The following is a 16,870-nucleotide window of genomic DNA, read 5'->3' as shown; positions in this document are numbered from 1 at the left end:
TCTGCTTTATAATATGCTCTCTAGGTTGTCAGGAGAAGGCAATGGCGACCCACTCCAGTACTCTTGCCTGGAAAATCCCATGGACAGAGGATCCTGGTGGGCTGCAGTCCATGGGGTCGCTGAGGGTCTGACACGACTGAGCGACTTCACTTTCACTTTCACTTTTCACTTTCATGCACTGGAGAAGGAAATGGCAACCCACTCCAGTGTTCTTGCCTGGAGAATCCCAGGGATGGGGGAGCCTGGTGGGCTGCCATCTATGGGGTCGCACAGAATCAGACACGACTGAAGCGACTTAGCAGCAGCAACAGTCTAAGTTTGTCATAGTTTTCCTTCCAAGGAGCAAGATATACATTCTTTCATAATATTTTTTCCATTATGGTTTATCATAGTATATTGAATATAATTCTCTATGCTTTAGAGTAGGAATTTATTGTTTATCCATTCTCTATATAAAGGCTTATGCTTGCTAACCCTGAACTCCCAGTCCACATCCCTCGCTCAACCTTCTCCCCGTTGGCAACTACCAGTCTGTTCTCTCTGTCCATAATTCTGTTTGTTTCATAGATAGGTTTATTTGTGTCATGTTTTAGGTTCCACATATAAGTGATATCATATATTTGATACACGATATCTGTCTGATTTACTTCACTTAGTATGATAATCTCTAGGTCCATCCTTGTTGCTGCAAATGGCATTATTTTGTTCCTTGTTACGGTTGAGTAGTATTCCATTGCGTGTGTGTGTGTGTGTGTGTGTGTGTACCTCATCTTCTTTATCCTTTCATCTGTTGATGAACATTTAGATTGTTCCCACGTCTTGGCTGTTGTGAGTAGTGCTACTCTGAACATATGGGTGCAGGTATCTTTTTTAATGTTAGTTTTATCTGAATATATGCCCAGGAGCAGATTGCTGGATCATGTGGTAATTCTACTTTAGTTTTCTGAGGAACCTCCATACTGTTTTCCATAGTGGTTGCACCAACTTGCAGTCACACCACCTGTGTAGAAGCGTTCCCTTTTCTCCACAACCTCTCCAGCATTTATTATTTGTAGACTTTTTAATGATGGCCATTCTGACCATCATTGTGTAAGATGAGGTGGTACTTCATTGTACTTTTGATTTGCATTTCTCTAATAATTAGCAATGGTGAGCACCTTTTAATTTGCCTAATGGCCACCTATATTCCTTCTTTGGAGAAATGTCTATTTAGGCTTTCTCCCCATTTTTCAGTTGGGTTGTTTGTTGTTGTTGAGTTGTATGAGCTTTTTATATATTTTGGAATTTAAACCCTTATCAGTCACATCATTTGAAATATTTTCTCCCATTCTATCAGCTGTCTTTTCATTTTATTATGGTTTCCTCTGTGCAAAAACTTTAAGTTTGATTAGGCCCGATTTGTTTGTTTGTTTTTCTATTGCCTTGCATACTGACCTAAGAAAACATTGGTACAAGTTATGTCAAAGACTATTTTGCCTATGATCTCTTCTAGGAGTTTTATGTTTAAATCTTTAAGCCATTTTGAATATTTGTGCGTGTGTGTGGTGTGAGGGTGTGTTCTAACTTTGTTGATTTACATGCAGCTGTCCAACTTTCCCAGCACCACTTGCTAAAGAGACTGTCTTTTTCCCGTCGTATATTCTTGATTCCTTTATCAAAGTTAATCAACTGCAGGTGTGTGGGTTTATTTCTGGACTAGGTATTATATCCCATTGATCCGTATGTCCGTTTTTGTGCCGATACCAAACTGTTTTGATTCCTGTAGCTTTTCAGTGTTGTCTGATGTCTGGGAGGGTTGTGGCTCCTGCTTTGTTCTTCTGCTTCAGGATTACTTTGGCAATTCTGACTCTTTGTTGGTTTCATATGAATTTTAGGATTCTTTGTTCTATTTCTGTGAAGAATGCCATGGGTAATTTGATGGAGTTCACATTAAATCTAGGTTGCTTTGGGTAGTGTGATCATTTTAGCAATATTAATTCTTCCAATCCAAGAGCATGGAATATCCATTCATTTCTTTGAATCTTCTTCAATTTCATGGAAACTTTTAAATAATGTTTTTAACAATAAAACCTCAATTAGCCAGCCCATTGTCTTCAAGTATCTAATTATAACTCTCAAATAATCGGCCAAGCTCACATCATTGATTACTAATATTTGGATCAATGTTTTCAGGTATCAGAAAGCACTTTTACATATGTCATCTGATATGATCACCACATCCTTCATCAGCTCCATGGATACAGATGTATACAAGCATGCCTGCCTGGTATTAAAAGGGCAATTTTGAATCCTCCAGGAAATAGACCTATTGACTAATTATTTACTGCATGTGAAATATATGCTGGTTTTATGTTTTTAAAAGCTTGTGGTAGTCATTATAGTATGCTGGTCCATAGTACCATTACTTACTATAGCCAAAAAGTAGAAACAAACCCATGTGTCCATCAACTAATGAATGGATTTTTGAAATTAGTATTTCATACCACAAGATATTATCTGGCCATTAAAAGTATTTACGTACTGATACATACTACTACATGAATGAACCTTGAAAATATCATTCTCGGTGAAAGAAACTGGACACAAAAGACATATTGTATGACTCTATTCTATTTTTAATTCCATTTATATTAAATGTCCAAAATAGACAAATCCATAGAGACAAAGTAGATTAATGGTTACCAGGGACTGGACAAAAAGAAGAATGGGAAGTAATGCTCATGCTTATCAGGTTTCTTATCAGTGGTAAAAGTGTTCTAAAATTAAATGGAGATGATAGTTGTACTAGCCTGGGAATATACTGAAAACCACTGAATTGTATACTTTAAAAGGGTGATTTCATGGTATATAAATTATCTCAATAAAATATCATTATCTATATCTAGATAGATATGAAAGCTCAGACTCTGGAGCCCAACTTCTTGGGTTTGAATTCCAACTCTGTCACATCCCAGGTATGTGATTTTGGCCAAGTTACTAACTTCTCTGTGCTTCAGTTTTCTCATCTGTAAACCAGAGATATTAAGATTCATGTCTCATAGGACTGTTGAGGGGATTAAAAATATATATAAATTGCTTAAAATCATGCCTTACATATAGAAAGTACTGTGTATTATTATATTAAATATTATTTATTATTATTGTTATTAAAACCCAAGTGTCTTATTTGGTACAAGGACCATTATTTATATCAAGTTGTAGATAAATTTATTTGAAAAATAGATAAATTTTAATGTATAGATTTGGTTTCCCTGTCTTCATCCATTTACTACCTAAATGGGTATCTGTTATAGACTTCAGTTCAGTTCAGTCGCTCTTGTCCAATTCTTTGCAACCCTGTGAATCACACCATGCCAGGCCTCCCTGTCCATCACCAGCTCCCGGAATTCACTCAGACTCACGTCCATTGAGTCAGTGATGCCATCCAGCCATCTCATCCTCTGTCGTCCCCTTCTCCTCCTGCCCCCAATCCCTCCCAGCATCAGAGTCTTTTCCAATGAGTCAACTCTTCGAATGAGGTGGCCAAAGTACTGGAGTTTCAGCTTTAGCATCATTCCTTCCAAAGAAATCCCAGGGCTGATCTCCTTCAGAATGGACTGGTTGGATCTCCTTGCAGTCCAAGGGACTCTCAAGAGTCTTCTCCAACACCACAGTTCAAAAGCGTCAATTCTTTGGTGCTCAGCTTTCTTCACAGTCCAACTCTCACTTAGTTGTTTGTAGATACAGGGGTAGTAATCACCAGCTAGTGATTTTACACACACACACACGCACACTGTAACTTTGAACTCCACATATGTTCAAGTGTAAAACTTCAAACACCCCTCTTTTTTTTTCTGGAAGTCCTAACAAGGAGCTTGCATGAGCCCACAGTCTATCAGTCAACTTCCATGGGTAGCGGATGCCCACATTTTCTTTCTCTCTCACTCTGGCTAGCATAGAGCTGCCTGAAGGATCCCCTGCTACACTGGCACAGTGAGCATCCCCAGTGCCATTTCCCACATAGACTGATATCTCCAGTGTGCCCAGAGTAGGCAGGGGACCTATATAGAAGAGAGAATAGAGACCTTCCCTGCCATACCACCCCCCGTGCTGCAAAGCTGCAGTCCACACCCAGAATCTCACAGAATATTCTCAGGAGAAGAGTTCTCTCCTGCTTTCACTCTTCTTCCTCTGATGGTGCATTCAAGCCTTATCCACCAGACTGTACTGAAAATGGTTGTTCCTACCATCTTAGCCAACACATTCTTTTCTCTCTTGCCTCCTTCCCCTGCTAGTTAAAAAAAAAAAAAAAAAAATCCCCATGCAATTAAAGGAAGGATCAGTGACAGATACAAGTAGCACGTAAAGAGTAGGCTTCTCTATACTAGCAGCACCCAGGAGTGGGGATCCAGTTTGGTCAGCAAAGTGTTCTACCCACTTCTGGTAGAGAACTGCCGTCTGATCCCCTCATGAGGCTGAGAGCCTGTAAGGCAGTCTTTTAAAAGGTCAGGCCATGCTAATTCATTCAGTGAATTGTTACTGATCACCTACTAAGTGCCTGGCATTGGGCTAGTGCCAGGGGTACCATGATGCATAAACATAGCATCCAGCCTAAATCACAGTTTGCAGGGAGGTGAAGCATGGGTGAGTTTGCCCATGCTTCCTTTCCCAGTGAAGAGCACATGGGATGTGCTCTCCCTTTTGCATGAATAAGACACATTCCCAGCCTGGACTCTCCAACTCCCTCCATAGAGAACAGAAAGATAAACATTCTTTTATTTGCAGTTGACATGGTTTTATTTTCATGAACTAGGAGTGGCCTTAATAGACAACAGGCCCTACTCTCCAATTACTGCCAAGAAGAAGAGCTACAGATCATCTTTTCTGAAACCATCTCTGTGAACATTTAACTCACTCAAAGTTCACAGTCTATACAGTTACCTTTTGGTCTATAGTGTAAATACATGTATTTGATAGCTTCTAATCTAAATTTTCAGGATGGCACATTAAGTACCTAGTGTAGTCCCCAGGTGCTCATTTTATAGAATGCCTCTAGGATAAAGAGAAGTCCTCCTAGGAAAGGCTGCATAACTCATCTAAAAAACAAACCAAAACGTTTGGGAAGAATCTCAGCAAGAGTGATTGGAAGAAAAATGGAGAATTCTAACTAACCCTCCATTAACCAGACTATCCTCTGCCTGTAAGCATTCTAGCTGATCAAAGTTTTATTATACTCTCAAGAATTTATAGTAAATCCTTAGGGGCCCACTTCTACGTCTAATGGTATATACTTCCACCTCCTGGTATATATCCCAAAGAATTAAATGGGGGGCTCCAAATAGATGTTTGTATGTAAACACATGAAAAGATGCTTAACATTATTAATTATTAGGAAAATACAGATCAAAACTACAATGAGGTACCACTCTACACCCATTGGGAGGACTAGTATAAAAAAATGGAAAATGACAACTGTTATTGAGGATATGGAGAAATCGAAACTTTTGTGTAGTTGGTTGAAATATAAAATAGTGCAACTGCTATTGTGGTTCCTAAAAAAAATTAGAACTTGAACTACATATGATCCAGCAATTCTGCTTCTAGGTATGTACCCCAAATAAGGTCTGGAAGAGGATACATAATAAGTATGTATCCATAAGTACTATCATAGCAGCACTATTGACAGTAGCAAAACGGTAGAAGCAATGAAAATGTGCACGGATGGATGAGTGAATAAAAACAATATGGAATATACATATTATGGAATATTAGTCAATCTTAAAAAGGAATAGAATTTTGATACATTCTACAACAAGTGTGAATCTTGAAGACATTTGTGCTAAATGAAATAAGCCAGACACACAATGACAAATACTGTATGGTTCCATTTATATGGGACACCTGGGGGAGTCAAAATCAGGCCGACTGAAAATAGAGAAGTGGTTCCCAGAGGCTAGAAAGGGAAGTATAGTGGAGTTTTTGTGTAAGGGGTACAGAGTTTCAATTAGGGAAGATGAAAACTTCAGGAACTGGATGGTGGTGTTGATGTACCATGTGAACGTACCTCATGTCATTGAATTGTGCACCTAAAATGATTAAAATGGTATATTTCATGTTATTTATATTGTACAAAAAATTAAATTAAGGGAATTCCCTGGTTGTCCAGTAGTTAGGACTGCACGCTTTCACTGAACCTGGGGTCAGTCCCTGGTCAGGGAGCTAAGATCCCCAAAGTCACAGAGCAGCCAAAATAATCAATAAATTAACAAAATTTTTAAAAATTAAAGAGAGAATAGGTGTACTTAGAATGCCACTTGAAACAGGCCACTTGTCTCTTCAAAATCTGAAGACCTCTGCCTTCTCGGGTCTGTTTATCCTATAGAAGGGTCCTTGGCCATGGTCTCCACGTCCACCATCCAGTAAGGAGTGTCTGATTAAGTGACACTGCTGTATCCACATGTGATTCACAAAAATCCTGTTTCGTCTTCACCATCAGTACTGTTTGTGGCTGCACACTGAAGAGCAATAATCTCAAAAGGTTCCAGCTGGCCTTCCTCAAAAGGTAAAGAAAATCCAGCATTTTTAAGGTCTCTCTAATCTTTTGTTTCAAGTGAATGCTTCCTCGGAAGGACTGTTTCAGCATTTCTGGGATCCATTAAGAAGAGCGTAATGAATGATACAGAACCAGTCAACTTAAAAAAGAGAGATAGAGAAGAAAATACTGCCAACTTCCAGATACCTCCCCTACTCCTTTTATACCAAAGGAGCCATATCTTCATGCAATAATAAATGCAAATTTGGAAAGGCTCACAAACCCTCCTGCCTCTTCAGCTGACAGCCTCAATTATGGGGCCTAATCCTGCATTCCTGACACTCCCCTTACCCCTGCATAACTTCCAGAGGAGTCAAAGGACCCTCAGCCCTGGCCCTGGCAGGGAGACATTAGTTATGCAGGAGCAGTGCCTGGGGCGTGCTGGCAAATTTAAGGGTCTGTTCATATAATGACACACACTTGGAAGCCTTAAATCCTCATGCTTTGGACTCTTCACCTTCTACTGAAATAAAAAGCCACAGCAACTCCATTAAAAAATATAAAATTGCTCCACAGGAAATGAACACTAGTTTGCTTCCAATTTACATTGGTTTTAGGTTTCTTCTTCCCTGCCCCTACCCCTTTTTAGTTTTAATGTCAGTGTCCAGTTTTATGGAAAATATTTTCTTTGAGGAAAAGAATAAACACAAGCCTCGTGCTGGGTCTTTGCTTTTTATTTACTGAAGTGGGCAAAACAACCTTGACTTGCTGGCTCTCACCCTCCCGTAAATCAGTTGGAATTCCTCACAAGTATACACACAGACTACCCTCTTATGTCACCCTGTGAGGACACCTAATGACCTCTGGCTTCTTGAGAAGTGGCCTTGTTTTATATAAACTAATCATCCATCCAGCTATATTAGTAACGAGGCTATAACTCATTTTCATCCCAGGCACACGCTGTACATTATCAGTCTCCTAATTAATCCCAGGCAATTCAAGGGGCAGGGATTATTCCTTCCAATTTTCCTCACCACTCTTCACTCCCGAGACCGGGCCAACAGAGGGTCAGGCTCTGCGTCCTGCAGGCATGGCCCTGAGTCCCAGCCCCGAGCCCAGCCTGCCCCAGGCTTGCTCCCTCTGCCCTGGGGAAGCCTGGGAACTCGCACACCCCTCACCCCTGCTGATCTCAGAGGCGGCAGGGCCGCCTCCGGGTAGAAAAAACCTGGGGTCAGCAAACATCTGGCAAGCCTGCCGAATGGACGAAGTCCACAGCTGCTCCCCTGAGTCAGAAAATAAACTCAGAGCCTTGGGGCACGAAGCAGAGCTGGGCCCCATGCTCTGGGCAGCTGAGATATTCACCATCCGCCCTGAAGTCCACCTTGCGGGCAGCTTTGTCCTTTCTGGGCACAGGTGGGGGCAGCTCCAGGTACCCTGCCTGCCACCCCAGGACAGGCTGCTAGCTGTTCAAAGTAGAGACCAGGGACTGGATGTTCAAATCTCTCCAGCACATCTCCCCACCTCACACAGGGAAAATCAGAATCCTTTGATGACATAGTGTCCAGAATATTGAATAGATTCTTAGGCTTACTGAGAAAGGAGTTTCTCTTCCTCTTCATCCTTGGTACTCAGAGCCTGTGTTCAACCATGAGCATGAGCATCTCTAAACATCTTTGAAGAAGGACAAGCTCCCTTGACTCCCGGGGTGCTTGAGCACTGGAAAAGCTTCCCTTGTTTCATTTGAAAGACCGCAGGGTCTGGAGTGGTGGTTTAATCATTAAGTTGTGTCTGACTCTTGCGGCCCCATGGACTGTGGCCTGCCAGGCCCCTCTGTCCATGGGATTCTCCAGGCAAGAATACTGGAGTGGGTTGCCATTTCCTTCTCCAGGAGATCTTTCTGACCCAGGAATCGAGCCCAGGTCTCTTGCAGGCAGATTGTTTACCAACTGACCTACAAGGGTCTGGAGACCTGTGTTCAAGTCCCAAGTCTCCCATTAACCTGGTGCTTACTTGACCTCCACAAGTCTTGGTTTTCTCATATTTAAAGGAAGCCTGGGAAAGACTTCTTCCCATTGGATGAGGACGGCAACGTGATTCCCAGTGAGAAAGATTTCGTGGATACCTGGACGGCCATGGAAGAGCTGGTGGACGAAGGGCTGGTGAAAGCTATTGGAGTCTCCAACTTCAACCATCTCCAAGTGGAGAAGATCTTAAACAAACCTGGCTTAAAATACAAGCCGGCGGTTAACCAGATCAAGTGCCACCCATACCTCACTCAGGAGAAGTTAATCCAGTACTGCAACTCCAAAGGCATTGTGGTGACTGCCTATAGTCCCCTCGGCTCTCCCGACAGGCCCTGGGCCAAGCCCGAGGACCCTTCCATACTGGAGGACCCCAGGATCAAAGCGATTGCAGACAAGCACAATAAAACCACAGCCCAGGTGCTGATCCGATTCCCCATACAGAGGAACCTGATCGTGATCCCCAAGTCAGTGACGCCTGAACGCATTGCTGAGAACTTCCAGGTCTTTGACTTTGAACTGGACAAGGAGGATATGAACACCTTGCTGAGCTACAACAGGGACTGGAGGGCCTGTGCCTTGGTGAGCTGTGCCTCCCACAGGGATTACCCCTTCCACGAGGAGTTCTGAAGGCGTTCTGAAGCTGCGGGCGCCTGCCCTTGCCCAGGTGACCCGCCGTCTCCCACCTCACTCTTCTTGTGTGTAGCGTAATTTGGCCTGTGTCCCTCAGTGGTGGGTCAGCGACTTCTAGACAAACCCGCGAGGGCTCGGCCAGCTTGGTGTCGGGTCCAAAGAGCAGAATCAGTAGATTAGTAGAAGTCTCTTCAGTTTTCCTTTGCCCTTCTAGTCTGGGGATCTGGGGAACATGCAACCCAAATACTCTTTTCTAAATTGAATTCACAAAGTCAGAATAGTGCCTCTAACAGTGGGGTTTTGATTGCTTGGAACTGTAATCCTTTCAGCTAGGCTTTTCTTTGCCTCAAATAAAAAATGCTCTTATGAGTTAAAAAAATAAATAAATAAATAAAGTGGAGATAATAATGCCCTCTTCCTTTGCAGGGTGCTTGTGAAACAACAACCTTTTCAGGCTCCTTTATAAGCTTTTCTTTGGATCAGCCAGCGACGTTGAAGTTCCTGAGCACAGGGTCCCTGACTCTCCTCCCTTCTCACTCTCTCCCTGGCAGTCCTGTCTGCCCCAGTAATGACCATGTCAGTGTTCCACCTGGTAGGATTTTGATCCTTTTTGAGAGTTCTGTGCCTTACCTATGGCTCTTAGGACAAGGAGGAGGACTGCCCTCAGGTTGACTGCATGGCAAAGAGAGGACATGCCTGGGGATGTACCACATGTGGTTCCTACATGGTGGGCAGGAAAGCTGTGAGGCTTAATGGGCTCTCCAGAATTCCCTTTAAGTACTCAGGCTGACACTGATGCCAAAAACTCAGCTTCTGTGCATCAGTGCTGAATCAAGTCTCAGAGACAGAGTTTGGGCTAAAGTAGAAAAGAATAGCTTTATTGTTTTGCCAGACAGTGGGTACACAGCAAGCTCATGCCCCTGAAAAACGAAGTGTCCCAACCTGTGCGGATTTGGTGAGGGGTTTTACAGCAGTGGTTCAGGGACGGGGTTGCTGATAAGATTTGGGTATGTGCAGGGCCTGCACTCCCTTAATCTGGTCTTAGATAACCTCTTGATGAGCCTCTCTGATTTCATTAATCTGGCCTCAGGTAGTCTTCTCTGGAATGAATACAAATCCACTTGCCAAGAGGTTTTGGTTCTATAAAGAGCTCAAAGATATTGTTCTGTGCATCACTTAAGACAGAACCAAGACCCTGTCTCAAAGCTACACAATTGTTTCTTGGCTATTACTCCCTAATCTCTGCATCCCCTTCCTTCCCTGATTAGCAACTGTTTGAATCTGTGCTTTGGAACTCAAGGAAGGTCATGGAGGCTGAGGCCTATTCCCTACAAACAAGAAACGGGGGACACGGACAGGCCTCCATGCCCAGAAGCCCCACAGGGTCCTGTCGATTTCAGGATCAGGCTCATACCTCCCCTCTGCAAGAGTTTGCCTCTGTAAGCTTTTGTGAAATGAAATGTGACTTCTGTCTTATTATACTCTTATGTTAAAACAAAATATTAGAAGTTTCTGGTTCCACTTAGTTTTTTCTCTCAGCATTCAGCTCATGTTCCAGACTAAGAGCTTGACTGGTTTTAGGGAAATGAAACCGGACCTTTGGAAACATAAGAACGAAGCTTTTCTCTTTAATTGTTGCATGACCCAATCACAATGATTAATTTGGCCATGGGCTGGAGTAAATTTCAGATAGGGCTGATGCTTTTGAGCGGGGAAGTGAATCCATGCCGCTTCATATTTTACCCTAGAACCTGGGCATTTTTACACAGAACCTTGACAGCCCCAGGTGAGCAGCACGTCCCAAGGTGATTCTTCGTCTGGGACTTTGAGGATGGCCTCACACAGGGACCACAGCCTCAGAGTCCGTGTGACAAGGGAGGCACGCCCTACGCGCCCTGCTTCTCTTGGAATCCGTTTTGTATTTCTGTAAATGTTGGGTGCCTTGTGCTTCTTTGTTGGCAGGCTTGTCTTGCCGAAGTCTACCTTGATTTGACACTTCCCCATAGCTTACTCAGATTGAGGAGCTGGGTTGAAAATCAAATTCTCAACCTAGGACAAAGCTCTTGATGATATCACTCAGGCCCAACACTTCGGTGACTGTACAGTTTATACAATGCTTTTTTATATGTTAACTTTGGGGCCTGGTCTGGCTGCCCTCTTTCTGGTAAGTTCTATCCCAGGTCTTCCCTCCTCTTAATTCAGATCTCAGTGTCATCTTCCCTGACCAATGCTGTGAGCAGGCCCTTCCACAGCTGTGTATTTTCTTTCCAAAGCTCTCATCACTCTCTAAAAGGATCTTGATTACTTTTCTGTTTCCTTGCTGAATACCTCTCTCCTCAAACCAGAATATCAGCCCCACAAGGGCAGGGACCTGTCTCATTAATCCTGCCTCTCTGTGGCCAAAAACAGTGCCTGACCCTTTAAAACACTCAGCACTTTTTTTTTTTTTTTTTTTTGCTGTATTGGTGGAGAAGTAAATGATTTTATTTGAGTATTGTGATCATGTAAGGTAGTTTTTATCTTCATTTTTGAAATGAGTTACCTACATCTTCATGAGATTAAGCAATTAGCCTGAAGTCCCCTGGAGTAGGAAATGGCAACCTGCTCTAGTAGTCTTGCCTGGAAAATTCCATGGATAGAGGAGCCTGGTGGACTATAGTCCAGGGGTTCACAAAGAGTTAGACATGCCTGAGCATGCATGCACACACACAGCTGGTCTGTGACAGAATAATACCTCAGACCCAGGTTTTCTACCTCTGTTCTGAAGTCTTCTTATGGGAAGGGAAGTGAACTTTTACCCAAAATTGCATCATGCTTGGTACTTTTAAAAACAAGCACCCCATCAGAGATCATTGTCAATGGTTTGGAGTGTAAAAACTTGATAAAACCCTGACTCTATTCCCTTTATCAAAGATGAAAAAGCAATCTACAAGATGGGCTTATAAAGCAGAGCCCGAGACTGCTTCCTACACCAGCCCCTGGGTGGATCACTGCCCCTCTCCTCTGACATACTGTGGACCCTCTCCCATCCCTCCCTTCCCTGGCCTTGGACCTCACTGGCCTCTGGGTCCCTCATTCCAGGAGGCCCTGGCATGGCTTTCTAGACTTTCTGCAATTTTTCTGATGTCCTAATTTCTTGATCACCTGTGCTGACACGATCCTGATTTCCTTCAATATGTTTTTTTTCCACTCCTGGGAAATTTATGTCTGTTCTGGCATATGTCCCCATCTTCCTTTGTGAAAAGAGAGGTAAGGAGGGGAAGGAAAAATGCCTTTTAATATTTTTTCGCAATGTCTTCATGTTCTGTCAATAAATTACCTCTGTCAGCTTTTAGAGGCCCTACTGGCTCTTGTACTGACCTCTTGTTCCTCCTGTACTTGAAAAATGCCTTATTATTTATCTTAGCCTCTCTCGCAATCTTCTTTTCATTCTTCACCTTTGCTTTCCTTATCATGTTTTTGCACTTTCTTAACTTTGTACTATAATTTCTCCAGCTGAGTTGCCATTTGATTTTTTTTTTAATACTTTCTCGCTTTCCTGGTTTTGATTACTTCCCCTACCACTACCACATCCTTTTTAGAGCTATTTGTTTGGCCTATTTTCTATGCAGCAGGTTGCTAGGGAACACGCATTTTCTTCGGGCAGTTTCTATTCATTTCTCTCTGATTATACTCTTCTGTCAGCGCTTTCAGTGCCCTTGGCTTTTCTTGGTAGGAACTGACCAACTTCTGTTCCTTCTGGAATCACTGCATGTCCTGCTAAGAGGGTCCTAATTCCTGCTGGGCCTTACTTGGAATGAGCAGTTCCCCCAGACGGCAGGCCCAGGTCAAGAGGAAGCTGGGTACTTTGATTGACACATCGCTCAAGCTTCCCCCACATTAAACTGCCTGCAGGTACAGGACCTTACAGCGAGTGTAGGTACCCTGTGCACACTGGCAGGAACTCAACCCCCTGCAAAGAGCTTGCCTCGGTAGTTGGGAGAATCCCGTGGGCTCACTAACAAGACCAGTCAGGTGTGAGCAATACCCTCGGGACTCCTTGGCCAATGTCTACCTTCTGGATGCCTCTTTATCTGCTAGGCACTGTTGCTAATGCTGGGCACTGCTGCCACCTCTGTTCGGTGTTGTCACATTGACTGCTGTCACCACCTAGCCACCACCAGACTGCTGCACTGCCACGGTCCAGACCACAGCTCTCAATATCTCAAAGCCACACTGAGTTTGGATAGACGTCTCCTCTCCTGCGTTATGCCACAGGGGTCGAGTTGCCCTTGCCTTATAGAGCCTTCGGGGAGGCAGAGAGTTTCATCATTACTTCCAGCACTCCTCTCCTGGAATGAGATCCCTGAGAGACAGAGTCAGATGGACCCTCAGGATGATGGTACCTTACTGAAAGGGCATAGGGAACTGGCCCTGAAGTAGATGGCAGAGCAAACCAGGGCCACTTATGAGGCAAAGATACAGAATTGTAAGGACATGAGTAAACAGAGAGAGGAGAGGACCTCAGGAAGACAGAGGACTGGAGCAGATACACAGAGCATGGTGGATCAGAGTTCTCGTGCGCCTCTGACAAATTAACATCCCTGATTTCCCGGTCTGGGCCCTCACACAGTACAGCAGAACTTTTTTCCTCTTACTTTCCTGTAACATTATCTGTGGTACATCTAAAGTAACATTCCTCTTAACTTCATCTAGTTTAACTGGAGATTGTTGCTCTGCAACCAGAATCTTAACTAATATAACTTCCCAGTTTACCCAGCGGTGGCCTTCTGGTGCAACTTTTCTGATGTGAATGCATGCTTAGTCTTCATTATCCAACTTCATTGTCACCTCCCCTCTGAAGTCTTTCCTGACAGCACCCTCTCTTGTGACACTTCAAAACTCTGCTCATAACCACTTACTGGAGTGTGATTCATCTATTTATAAACACTCCACTTGCCAGACCATGAGGTCCTCGAAGACAGAACCATGTCTTAGTGCCTGAAACGCAGAAGGTGTTCAGTCAGTGTTTGCAAAGATGACTCAGTGGCTCCAAGTGGATTCTGGGAGCCACCTGCCAGTTGGCACCATGCTGCTGCTCAACCTTCCAGGCACTCGAGGGGTCTGAATTTCTGCTGACTTTGCTAACTTAGCCCTTCACTCTCAGCTCCATCTTTTCCTAGTCCTCCCTGGGGTCCAGGATTGCTTGCCTGCTGGGACCCACCTGCTCTGTGCAAACTTCACTACCTTTGGATCGGTGACAATTCCAAGGTGACCCCCTCTGGGGCACAGCACACACTGTTTCCCAGGGTTCTAGAACTCTATGCTGAGTTTTGGCTCCTCTTAATGGCTTTGTGTGGTTGCCTGGGGCCCGTGCTACCTGTGCGTCTGCTCATGACAGCATCCCCCACCTGATCCAGCCATCTGTTTATTTTGGCTGCATCTCCTTCTTTATTCTCTGACTCCTGAAAGATGGTGAACAGTAGCTACTTCCTTTAATCAGCCAGAAGCCCTGGTTGCCTTTCCATGGTAGAAAAATTGTCTCCAGATCAGTTGCAGCTTTCTTACATGAGAAAGAACATCAGTGCTCATTTGCTCAGGAAAAGCAACAACAAAACCCTCTCGCTCCGTTTAGACCATTTTTCCTTTATGGATTGCAGTGCCCCTAGCACGCCCACCAGGTTTCCCTGCCAACTGCCAGCAATGTATCCAAGTTGCTGTTTCACTCCGTGACAGCGTGAGGCAAGGGAAGAGCTTCATAGCCTTGGGTGGGGGGTTGTTTGCTTTACTCAGGTTCTCACATACAGAGTGTTTTGCAAGAAGGGTTTCTGCCAGTAACTGATACTCTAACCTCTGTACCAATAGGTGTGCAGTTGCCTGGGGCATCAGGTGGTTTAAATGCTCTGGGGTTGTAACCCCTTTGCCCCTCAAAGTTTACTTTTCTGACCTCTGCTTCCAGCCAAAAAGAAAAAAAAAAAAATGATACCCAGGCTTAGTTCATCCTCAGGAATTTCAGAATGGTCTCCCTCTGAGCCCCGCCTCTTGTGCTGATCAACATGGCTTTCTGAGATTCTGTGATAGCCACGTGCCGTGGTCTGGAAATAGAGTCAGAACTTTGGGCAAAACAGTGCCTGCTGCGGATCCAGGCTCAGGCTGTTTCTGGTCTCCATGATGAATAAGGATGTCCACTCAGGATGGGCTCATATCCAAAAGAGCTGCTCCTTGCTTGAGAGGAAAGAAACAGCATTTCTGCACCAGGCAGTGGCCTTTGGGCCTGTTGCTGTGGGATGGACACAGAATGAGAAATGAAAGGCCGTCTCCAGCCAGGCTGAGGCTATGAGGGATGAGGATGGTAGAGGATGCTGTTGACTCTCTTTCTCTCCACGGCTAACTGCCTTCAGTAAGAGATTTCAATGCATCAAAATATTAGCTAAAGAGATACTTTAATTTGGTGACAAAAGGACACCTATTTAAACCTATTTATCAGTGAAGGCAGCTAGAAGTGGTTTGTATTTGAGCATAAATTACCACCCCACCCCAACCACCACCCACCCCACTCCAAAGCGCTGATCTTTTAAAGTGAAAACCTGGTTTGGTGATTTGGGGCAGCCAAAGCATGTGTAATAAAAGAGAAAGAGCAACTGTACAGGGAGTCAGGCCTTGTCATTTCTTTATATATATATATATACACATATATATATATAATTTATTTGTTTTATTTTAGTTATTTGGGGCTATGCTGGGTCTTTGTTGCTGCACACAGGCTTTCTCTAGTTGCAGCCAGTGGGGGCTACTCTCCAGTTGCAGCTTGCGGGCTCTCATTGCAGTGGCTTCTCTTGTTGCAGAGCATGGGCTCTAGGGCACGTGGGCTCCAGTAGTTGCTATGCATAAGCTCAGTAGTTGCAGCTCTCAGGCTCTAGAGCACAGGTTCAGTAGTCGTGGGACACAGGCTTAGTTGCTCTGCAGCATGTGGATTCTTCCAAGATCAGTGTGCCCTGCATTGCAAGGTGGACTCTCAACCACTGGATCACCAAGGAAGCCCAGTGTCTCCATTTCTAATGCTAGACTCTTTACTAATGATGTCATTTTGGGCAAATCATTTCTCCAGCTTCAGTAGTGACCTCAGTGGAAGCAGAAAACACTGACATTCTAATTGCCAAATCCATAGGCTAAGTTTCATTCCTCATCCTATTTGATAACTCCATTGTACATGGTGCTCTTGATTGCTCTTTCCTTCTCAAAACTGTCTTGCTTTTAGTTCCTGGGGCTCGCCTCTATGAATCCTCTTCCCTTCTCTCTCCCAGCCCTTCACACTCCTTTCTTAAACCCCTCCTGTCTCACTGCTGCCCATCCATTGCCTGCTGGTTATTTCCCAGAATTTCCCCATTGGGCCTCTTCTCATTATTCTTCCATTCCATAAGCAATTCCAAGGATCCAACCACCATCTCTTAGCTGATAGCTGCCATCTCTCTACTTCAGAGCTCTCTCAGCCTCTCTCCTGAATGCCAGCCTCTCCTTCCAACTTCAGATGACAAGCCCCTCCAACTCAGCCTGTCCAAACTCTGTTCACTGTCTTCTTATATATGTCCCATCTGTCCTCTGAAACCCGAGTCCTTGCAGCCTGTTCTGCCTTCTGTATTTCACTTGGTCTCAGAAGCTAAATGATCTTTTGTGCTTCATTCTCCCTAAATAGATATTGCTGCCTAGTTTACCTGAGGCAGGTAGG

General features: G+C 44.0%; 1 protein-coding gene across 1 annotated transcript; it reads left to right on the top strand.

The window, feature by feature from the left end:
* Window positions 1-8,542: 8,542 nt before the first annotated feature.
* Window positions 8,543-9,538, top strand: LOC616199 (aldo-keto reductase family 1 member B1-like). Its single transcript, XM_024996077.2, has one exon. It carries the CDS (start codon window positions 8,644-8,646, stop codon window positions 9,160-9,162), a length of 519 nt encoding a protein of 172 aa, XP_024851845.1. The 5' UTR covers window positions 8,543-8,643; the 3' UTR covers window positions 9,163-9,538.
* The last annotated feature ends 7,332 nt before the right edge of the window (window positions 9,539-16,870 follow it).

Source organism: Bos taurus, chromosome 8, assembly GCF_002263795.3.
Source record: "Bos taurus isolate L1 Dominette 01449 registration number 42190680 breed Hereford chromosome 8, ARS-UCD2.0, whole genome shotgun sequence".
Taxonomy (NCBI): Eukaryota; Metazoa; Chordata; class Mammalia; order Artiodactyla; family Bovidae; genus Bos; species Bos taurus.
The sequence above is the reverse complement of the archived record's forward strand: the minus strand, read 5'-3'. Positions and strand labels throughout refer to the sequence as shown.